The sequence below is a fragment of the Lutjanus erythropterus genome, chromosome 10, assembly GCF_056507025.1.
Source record: "Lutjanus erythropterus isolate fLutEry1 chromosome 10, fLutEry1.hap2, whole genome shotgun sequence".
NCBI lineage: Eukaryota > Metazoa > Chordata > Actinopteri > Lutjaniformes > Lutjanidae > Lutjanus > Lutjanus erythropterus.
The window spans coordinates 6,037,085-6,047,979 of record NC_139326.1 but is presented as its reverse complement, the minus strand read 5'-3'; the positions used below and the strand labels follow the sequence as shown (position 1 = coordinate 6,047,979).

Sequence of the window (10,895 nt, the reverse complement as noted above, 5' to 3'; positions counted from 1 at the left end):
ATCTGCAATATGAGTCTTTTATCTCTTATTGGGAAAGACAGGAATGTTAAACATAATTTAGTGTCATGATCATTCTGAACACGTCGAGGGACTTTATACAGAGGCATCAGTGCAAGCTGTTGTTCGCCTGCTTGGTCAGGATTCATCCAATCTTGTATGATCGTAGAGGGGACAGCGGGGCCCGAAGCAGCTCCGAGGACCACGGAGGCAAATGTTTTTTGAGCTGGCCTGCATGACCTCATTTGCAGGGAATGTCTGTGTAATTCAAGCATCAGAGCAATTGCACTATTGGGCTAAATGTGTACAAAAGTCACTGTAGACAAATAGCTGGAGACAAGTCCTCACGGCTCCACTTCACAAGGCAGAAAGGCCACAGCGAGCCGCCGAAGCGTGGCACGAGGCGTTCAAGTGTCCTCGCACTCGCTTGGTACAATCATAGATGGTCATGTGCTGATTGCGGGGGGGTGGGGGGGGGCTCTGAGTTGCCTTTTAAAATCCTGTTAAACTCTCTCCTGTTGGCTGCCGGAGCTCTACAGGCCGGGGCGAGGCGGTGGGCGAGCGGGTGGAGGGGCTCGTCCCGGTGGAGGTCCCTGCGGAGGAGGGGGCAGGGAACCGGTCGGGGAGGCGGAGGGCGGAGGTGTGGGCGGGAGCGCTGGTGGGGCAGGTATGTGCAAGGTCGGAGGAAGAGCCCGGTTCGGGGGTGGTGTGTAAGGGGGGGGCGTGATGGGAGGGGAGGGAGTGTTGGAGGTGGGAGGAGGCGTCGGGGGCAGCGGCGGGAGGTTGCAGGGGGAGAACGACGGGGATGATGGAGGGCTGCCAGGGGTCGGTGGGAGGGTGCCCTGCGGCGCAGGTGGAGGTTTGTAGATGGGAGACGGTTGGTGGTTGTAGTGTGGGTAGTGAGGAGGGGGAGACTTGGTCCGGGTGAAGTTCATGCATCTGCCCTGAAATGTGAAAACAGACCAGATTTTAGAGGAACAAAACAAAAACTTAGTGTACAAACAACAATAAAGTGCAGCGCATTGCATTGTGGGATTGTTAGCAGAAAGTGGTGGACAGGCCATGGACTTGACTTTCTTTGTTTCATTGTGTGTGGTTTTGGGAACACAATATAGTAAATAAAACATTAAAATGGCAGTTTGATAGCTTTTTTTTCTAACACTGGATGAAAATTAATCTTGACATGTCATTTTATGTTCTATTTTAATTATTTAGCTAGCTACCAGGCTAAAGCTAACTTTGTTTTCATGCATTTTCTGACAAGTTCTGTATGACCTACTATCTAATTTGTCATTCACATTCTGACAATTGAAGGACATGTAGTCTAATGAATATAATGTTTTTCAAATGTTGTGTTTGTTTCTCATTACGCCTCTTTGGTCAAATATATTAGTTTCATATTCTGGAGCTTGGAAAATGACATCCTCGCTTGAAAGATTTTGCTTTTCTAAATAGCCTTTCTTTGATAAAATACATAACTTCCCAGCTTTGACAGCTGAATTAGTCTAAGATATAAAAATGTCCCTTGCTGCTTTCCCTAACAAATTGCATGGACTGATGACTACAGCAGATGGTACTGTGACTACTTGCCTTTTGTTCGCACACACACACACACACACCTACATGACTGTGTTTTAATGCCAACAAACCTCCCCATGTGCCGTATTTCTCAGTCACAGCTTTAGTTATGGGCAACTATGATAATGCTCTATTCAGCTGGACAGAATAACCTGCCACCACTCTTCCCCGGTCCAAACTGAAGTGAGGTCATTCATGAGAGACTATCAGATTCCAGAAACAAGCTACACCCCAGGAGCAGCTGCACTGAGGGGATCAGGGAGTTGCAGAGGACTGATGTGGGCTGACAGCGCTGCACTGTGCCTCTCATTTAACAGCGGGGCAAAATGACCTCTAAGACAAAACCAGGCTAAATGTTGTATATCACACATACAGCAAGGATGGAAAACCAAACTCAACCTATTTTTATTCCTTTAGTGCCTGAGGGACAGAGAATATAGTGTCTTTAATGTCTCTTGGACTCCTGCACTGTATTGTAGTTAAAGCGAACCTAAAAATCAGTCAGTACTGATGAATGTCTTCTTACGTCTTGTTGCATTAATTTTCTGTTGTTTCATCTTCGTGTCTTCTTACGTCTTGTAACATTGTTCTCATCTTGTTACGTTGTTTACGTCTAGTTACGTTTAGTCTTCCTACTTCTTATGTGATTTTCATTTTGTTAGATGGTTTTTGTCTTGTTTAATCTTGTTATGTCTTTTCTTTTTCTTCTTAAGTCTCAGTGTTTTTGTCTTCCTGCGTCGTTTTCTTCTTGTTATGTCTTGTTATGCTGTTTTTGTCTTGTCACATCTTTTACGTCGTTTTCAGCTTGTTAGGTCATATCTTTTTTTGTCTTGTTACATTTTTTTTGTCTTGGTACGTTCTTTTCTTCTCATCACATTGTTTACGTCTTATTGCTTCTGTCATGCTTTATATGCACTGATGGATACACATGGAGTTGTCTTTTCTTTGTTTTGGGACGGCAGCACACAATGATGTAAAATAAAAATAATTCCCCCAAATTGCCTTAAAACTAAAGTCATGAGTCTGTTTTGAAATTGTAGTACAGATATTTGTATAAAAACAAAGGGAGTAAAAGTAAAAAGTTGTCTGAAAAATAAATACTCAACCTGAAAAATCTAGTACAGCAACAAAGTATTTGTACTTAATTACTTCCCATCTCTGTTTATTAACCTGCTGTGTTTTTCCTTTACTAATAATTAAAGCAGTCTTCATAGGCTCAGAAATATAAGACACGTTACAGGAACCTGACTTGGGTTTCTCTCAGATAGGCAGTAGGATCAACCGTCCTCTTCCCTCCCACCGCTGCATTCATTTAGGGGAAGTTATAAAAGCAAGGCTTTGACAAGAGACTCTTAATTGCAACCAGAACAAGCTTGTTTACTGCAAATCATGAAGGATACGAGAGCCCAGCTTTTTTTTTCCAGCGCACTAATGAAGAGCTTTATAGTGTGGGGGACTCACTCCTGTGCACTTCTAATTACAGAGTGGTGTGTTAGCTCTGCTGTACTTACTGTACTGGAAAAAAAAAGAAGGAATGTGACCCTCTGACCCTCTGAATGTGAGTGCAATAAGGTGAGCTAGTCCACCTTAAAGATTGCTTCACTGTCCAGGCTGATTATTTTCCAGCAGGCCCCTGGTGTAGTTTCTCTATAAATTTGCATATTGCTGGACAGTCGGTGCATTTCCTCAGTTTATCACTGCACTGCACGTAACCTGGAGGCAAGATAAACTGGCCTCGCTGACTGGTTGACAAATAAACATGAGATCAATCTGACTAGATGCCAAAGCTCAAGTCAGAGCCAAATCATTATTTTTGTGATGTAACAATCAGACCAAACCAGAACCATAGCTGTTGCTTGTTGTAGCCTGTTTAGTCCAAGCTGAAAATATTTATTGCAGCACGCCACGCTGATTTACATCAGTTTAGATCAGATAATACAATAACAAAACACTGCAGGAGACTAATGTGCATCCGCATTTGGACTGAAACATTACAGAACCACTCATTAGTTTTTTTTAAGGATTTATTTTGTCTATTATTATTATTTTGTTATTAATATTCTAGCGCACTGTACAGTATACCGATACACTGGCAAAAGTTCAATAATGACAGAGCAACAGGGAATGACTGCACCCATAATCCCTACGGATCTCATTTATAAAAGTGTTCTCAGATTTATACTTCTGATACTGAGCATAAAAAAATCTCACTAAGGTTCTGCAAGGCCCATTTGTAACTTACCCTCCTGTGATTTATAAATCTAGAACTTAAAATTGATGGAACCTGGCTCACAACCAGCGATTCAGGAATAGCCATGGGACAAAAGGAAAGAGTTAACTTTTTGGAAGATGAGATCGCGGTGATAGTTGAGATCGAGGCCGGGCGATTGAAGCCAGGCAACACGTATTATTTGGTGGACTAAACACTAAACATGTAATTCCTGTTACATTGTTTATGAAGCTAAGTTCGCCACAGACGTGAGGACATAACCAGCAGGAAAGCCACTTATGTCATGTCTAGACTTTGCTTAGAGCACGGGCGGGAGAAGGTGGCCGATGGATGAGCTGATGCTGGGTAAAAATATAAAACAAAATAAATACATATATACATCCAGGAAATAATTATGTAGTGCATTTTCCCCAGAGGTTGAATTTCTACAGCAGCTGCAATTTTTTGCATTTTCCATCAACTTTGACTGATTTTGTGCATGAACACAGAGTTCTCCCATTTCCGTCTCTGACCTCATCTTGTTGATGTGGTCATTTTTGACCCTAATTCACCTTCCACTCCCTTAAGGAGTTGTCCAAGCTCATTCTACCCCTTCTTGGCTTCAAACCTCAATATTTTATTCACATCCTTCTGTTCGTTAAACATTGTTTTAGGGTGCCAAAGTTCATTTTGCAGGGCACGGCACACGGCCTTCCCATTGGACTGGTCAGACAAATCACTCAGGTTCTCATGTTCTTTCGTACTCTCTGTGTCTTGCTCCAAGCTGTCCTGCTCTGCCTTCAAGGCCAGTGGATTTATGGACAGCTCCTGTGGAAACATGGTCTCCTATGGGAGGGGTTCGTTTTTGCGCTGCAGTGATTCTTCACTTGCATGTGACGCCAACAAGATTTTGTTTGAGATGCTTGTGTCCTTCTTTTTTAAAGCTATCTTTGTCTTTGCTCCCCTTCTCTTTCACTTCCCACAATGAGGGAGTCTTGAGGAAGTCATCTCTCCTGCTCTTCTCTTGAGTCCTTCTATTGATGCACAAGTTTCTTCTTCCTATGGCCTCCTCCTCCTCCCCCACCTCACTTTATGGCCATGTGACGGATGTTCAAGTTATCCTCTTTGTCCTGTTGTCCTGTTGTGTCAGAAATCCTCTGTCTATCTTTGCTCTTCAGTGTCTTCAGTCTCTTCTGCATAGTAGGCTCCAAAATTTATTTTTTGGAGCGTGAGACTTTTTCCTCCTTCGCCAGCTTTCTCTCAGGTCTCTCACTCTGTTCAGAAGATCATGTTATTTTTACAGTCACTGAACTGTGTCTGAAGGACCTCATGGTCTCTGTGGTGTTTTCTCTGTCCAGAGCTGCGGTGCTTTTATAGAGAGTCTCAATGTGTTGCATTAGTGTCTCATTATGTTGACACTGGTTGTCCCTGCAGAAGACTTTGTACTGTTGCAGCAGGCTGTGATGGGCTTGCCAGAGGATGTACAACAGACATCAACATCATCAGATGAATATATTTTATTGCATAATTTAAAGTTTCCATTAAGTCAAATTTGTCACATATGTATTGTGCTATAAGTCATCTATACTCAACAAAAATAAAGAAATCACAGGAAAAACCACATCCGTTCACTGGAAAAGGCTGCAGTGATTCTGGGAAACAGGCCTCACTGTACAAAAGAATAACTTTATAACTTTAATCACCTCTCTCAACAGTGGTCAGTGCTGGAGGAAGGTCTGGCTGCACATATACACATTCTTATTTGCATTTCTTTAAACCGGTCACAAATGTCTTGGTCACTAAGCCCAGGATGCAGCAATGGTGCTGCTGCAAAAAAGTGTCAAGGGGGAACTTGTGGTGGAACATTTGCACATCGGGAGGTGCGTTAAAATGACTACATCTCTGCAAAAGAAAAGGTAACAGCTTGTTTACCTTCATACCATTAGATCCCAGGTGCTAATTTGCCATTTTCTGTGTGCAGAATGCAGCTACGAGGTTGTTCTTGTTTGCAGACACTGCAGTACCGCTTGAAGCAAGCGACCAATGGCAGGACTTATACAAGCAGTGTGCATTCAGTGAGTCAGACTGTGGCCACATGAGGATTGTTTCTTCCTCCCTATATCTATTATACTATACTGTATATAAGACTTGAACATCAAAACAGATGTGTGCCACCATATACAGCTTCATGAAAACAATAGGACCAGCCCCTCCCCACACTATATAAAAAGGAATGTATTTTACACCAGACATTACGCAAAAACAGTAAAGTAACCTTGACTAGAAATTATGCTAAATAATACTTGTTAAAATGTAGAAAAAAACTGAGGAGGAAATATAAAAGTTAATGCTTTCTATAAAATGTAAATAAAAACAGAACGCAACAATTTGCAAAAACTTTTTGACCTTGAATACAGCACAAAGACAGAATATTTCATGTCCAGACTGATTAAACTTTGTAAGTATACGCTCATTCTAAATTTGATGCTTGCAATACGTTCCCAAAAAGCTGGGACAGGAGCATGTTTACCGCTGTGATACATCACCTTTTCTTTTAACAACAGTCTGTACGTGTTTGGGAACTGATGACAACAACTGTTCGAGTTAAGTGAAATTATTTCTCAGTCTTGCTTGAAGTACGACTTCACGTGCTCAACAGTGGAATTGGAGGTTGTAGCTTTGAGGTTAATAGCTGCTCTTAGATCAACATTTCTTACTCAGGGAAATATGAAGCATTACATAAATTCATGTGGGTGAGGAATGATATATACAGACTTCACTCAGACTGTGTCAGCTGCCAGCAGCAGAGGTCATTGTGCTGTTATCCCCCCCCACACTACAGCTGGCCTTTGAGGAATTTGTCTCTTTATAATGACTTGAGCAGACGTCTTTACATCTCAGCGTACTGTAGCCAGACGCTGCAGTCTAAATCCCATCTCACCACAAGTTTCCCCATGAGCCTCTCTGTGCACACTTCATTACTCACAGCTGGTTCTCAACATTTTCAGATACAAAAGAATCTCACCCTTTGCCAAGCGCTAATGCAACAGCCAAGGCCTGACATCAGTTTGTAAAACGAAGGCACGTTTGAGGCCTACCTGTGTGACTTTTGTGTTATTCTTACCTTGTCACCTGGGTGAGGTCTCATTACAGACACACGGTCGTAGCCTTTTCTTAAAAGCACCCACAATGCATCCAGTTTGCTCTATGGAAACAGAGGAGAAATCAAAATTTTAGCAGGGTAAGTCAAGCTAGTGGGTGAAATGAGCCACACATTGTATCTAGCTAACCATAAACAAAAGTAATCATGTGATCATAAATAAAGACAGTACAGCTCACAGTACTATATCCAGCTTAGACTCAAGCACATATATATATAGAGAGAGGTAAGTAAACGGGAGCAAAAGAAGACTTGCCATGCCAAGTGAATTCATCATCAAGTTATCAGTCTTGTTTCTTAATTAAAATAGATAAGTCCATGGTCATTAACCATCAGGTCCTCATGCACACATGACAGAATAGGTCGACTGCCAATTTACCTGAGTTTTATGTTAAGTTAGTCATGTGACATAACTCGTGTGACATGGTTTACATTGTGAAACACTTGCAGTTTGGTTAGGTTTAGTGGTAAAGCTGCATGGCTAAGAAAAAGATTGTGGTGCAGTTAAAATAACTATGTTATGTATGTCATGTAAAGTAACTTAAAACTTTAAATGACTACATTTACTATTAGCTTCTTTTTATTTTTTTTTGTTTATTACTCTTTATATGAAATAAGCTGTCTGTGTCAGGAATCCCAACTCTTAGTTTGTTTTAACTCTCCTGTCATTTCAGATCATGCCTCCCTCTCAGTCCATGCATTTGCTCAGTGCCTGCACCTGGTTTTCCCCGCCCATCTCCACACCTGTGGCTCATTCTCTCATCAGTCCTTCAGTGTATATATACCAGTCCATTTTGTTGTTATACTAGTCCACATGCTCATTTTATCCCTACACTGGGGCAAGTTGTGCCAGAGGACTAAACCTGTGTCTAGACCACAAACTTTAGATTAGCATCACATTCTCATGCTCTCATGATGACCTCTTTCATGCCACTCTGAAGCGTCTGTCCATATTATCCAGCAGTGAGCATCTTTCTGTGCAGTTAGTCTTTTGAAATGAGTCAATATTCCTGATCTACTTTTCATCAACACAGTGCATATGATTGTGGCATAAGCACTGCTGTGTGCAGAGATCAGCAAAAGAGAGAAAGGGGAAAAATAAAGTTCTGGTGGGTGCGCTAAGAGCAGACAGGTTTTAGTGATTGGAACAGTGAAGTTGTCTAGTGGCAGTAAAATAAAAAGCAGCTCTGGGAACCAGCCTTGAGTTGATGCATTTATTGTGGAAAAAACAGACTTAAAATGTAAATAAACGCTTCAGATCAAGTTTATGCCTGACACAGCTGGGACATGAGATGTATGGAGCTGGTGCAGACTGCAGTGTGGATTAAAAAGAGAGCATTTCTGATGTGTGAGACCTGTGAGTGAAAAACTGCAAGTCTGAAAAACATGTTGCTTGCAGCTTTGATGGGTTAGCTGTTTTTGGTTGGTCATTGTTTTAAAACAGTGATAATTACATAACTTTTCCATGGTGTGCAACAACCTGAGGTTTTGTATAGTAACTATTATTTGAAACAAATACACTTTTATTTTGCATTTAGATCATCAAATGTAGAAAGTACCTCATGCTACCTCATTCTCCCCAAGAATAATCTTAAAATAAATTTATTTTTAAGGAAAAGGCAGCTGCTCTTTATTGCTGACAAAAACCTGATCAGGATTGTTGTATCTCATGACCATTCAAAAACACAGTTCCACACTGTGCACCGAACTCCGGCTGTAATGTCCAGTATTATCCAACTGCTACAGCCATTTCACAGTGACGCACCGAAATGGTTTCATTGTGAACTGTCTCTTCATAGTTTTCAAACAGCGAATACTTTGAGGATAAGGGCAGAGAATGCAGCTGTTTTTCTTCACAAAACTGCTGGCTGTGCAGCCCTGCTCCCTGGAGGTCAGTCCAACAGGAGTCTGGTTTCTATTAGCAATCCCCCACTGACTGGGAAGGCTTTGGAACGACTCCTTTAACCCCATGCTGGCCCTGGAGGAAGGGACCGTGTGCCAGTAGTCACCTAAGCGTTATTACCTTAACACATCTCATGCTATTTTTGCTACAACATTTTAATAATGCTATTACTTACATATCCTCAGCCAGATTAACATGGCAGTAATTTGTAACAGATGTTGTACTTCATGCAGTACACATGCTAACAGCTGAGGAGGGCATTTGTCCCAGCAGAGCTGTTAAACAACCATGAACACTTTTATTAATTAAATGTCAGCTGAGCTATATTCCCAGACGTGTTGAACAAATATCTCACAAATCCTCCAACATTACTAGTATTATTTTTATGTCGGACAGATGACACTAATAATTCCTATGTTTGCCATGTTTCACTTTTGTCAACAATGGGACTTGAAAGCGCATCTGCAGACCAAACATCCCCCAGACAGTTTCCTCCTGGCTGCTGTTACCTTGATGGGCGAGTACCACTTGCGCGGCCCCGGGGGTTTGTGCATGCCGTTGTTGAGAACCCGCGTGGGGGCCAGCACATACTCCTGCTCAGGCATCTTCACTTTGGCGTTTTTGGCCTTTTCCAGCTTCGCGCCTTCTTCGGTGGAACCTTTCTCACCCCAGCGAACCTTATAAAGGACAGTATGGAGAGTCAGAGTTTTATGATGGAGATATACACTATTCTTTTGTTTTTGTTTTTTTACAAATCTGAAAAAAGATGGTCAGGAGTGGACAATTGTGAATCTGTCAGATTTTAAATTCATAGATGATTCAATGCAGCACAGGTGCAATTTATGTACGGTAAGGCAATTTGGGGTTTTCATGAGTGACTGTATGAGATATGTAGTACTTATCCATAAGTTTTTGAGGAAAAGCAGGTGTAGGAAGCCATGCAATTCACTGCTGTGGACAGGGTCAGCAGCAAAACATGTTTTAGCCACCTGAAAAAATCAATATCACTTTAAGTGTACACTATATTTAGAATATTTTAACTGCTTTACTTTGCCGTCAGGCAGCCTTTTCTGAAGAAAAACTACCATCATATAAGGAAAATATTGCTCCTTTTAAAGAAACCAGACAAAAATAGCCCTTTTACGTGGCATAACACCTGAGTTGCTGGTCTACACCTGCTTTCATATGTTATTTTTTTTGTGTGTTACTGCCACGGGTGTGCCAGGATGTGCCTGTGCCACCCAAAGAACCAGCTGACACAAAAAAAAAAATCAGGCGCAGAGTAAATGTTTAGTTATAACTGTAGTAAAATTAAATTAAATTAAGGCTATTGTGGTTTAATTATAAAAACTGTTCATTAAAAGACTAAAACATTCTAACTTATTTTGGTCCACTCTTATGCACAGCCTGCCTACCAATCAAACAAGGTGATGCATGCACAAGTAACCGTGATCCCAGCGAGCATCATGGGAGATTAGTGGTGTAGTAAACATTGCAATGCCTGCAGCTAAGGCTGGAATACTTGTACAGACTAAATAGCCTCTTGTTTGAAAAGGAACTTACAGAGACTTTAGAGTCTAATTAAGTAATTTAATCAGTTGAGGACAAGTCATGCCGTCTTCCGCTTGTAAGCTGACAGATGGCACAGATGGGCTGTGTCCCAATTAAGTTTGAATGTAAATGTATTTTGGGGGAATGTAGTTATCTGTTCTATTGTTGACCCCTTAGACTGATTGTACTGTGACATTAAAAATATCAAAGAGTGGACTGTACACTTACTAAAGCACTTTTCATACTGTGTTATGGCCATGTTGTAGGCAAGCCTGTATGGAGAATAATGTATGTTTTCTGATGCACATCCACAGTCTTTCTTCTGTGCCTTAAAGTAACCTGGTTGCTTTGGATAGAGTGAAATTTTGGTCATGTGATGGTGGTTTCCTTTAGGCAAAATATTCTAAATATCGTGTACACTTAAACTGATATTGATTTTTACAGGTGATCCGTGGCTTAGCTTCACCAGTCTCCTCCTCTGAACTGGGGGCGTGAGA

At 41.5% G+C, this 10,895-nt stretch overlaps 1 protein-coding gene across 1 annotated transcript in view; it reads right to left on the bottom strand.

Moving 5' to 3' along the window:
* Nucleotides 1-469: 469 nt before the first annotated feature.
* Nucleotides 470-10,895, bottom strand: part of antxr1a (ANTXR cell adhesion molecule 1a) — a 36,777-nt gene continuing 26,351 nt past the window's right edge. Inside the window, exons 16-18 of the mRNA XM_084728031.1 lie at nt 9,357-9,524; nt 6,909-6,989; nt 470-941 (exon numbers count right to left, since the gene is read on the bottom strand). Coding sequence (XP_084584157.1) covers nt 531-941; nt 6,909-6,989; nt 9,357-9,524 — 660 coding nt within the window. The 3' untranslated portion in view covers nt 470-530. The remainder of the gene's footprint in view (nt 942-6,908; nt 6,990-9,356; nt 9,525-10,895) is intronic.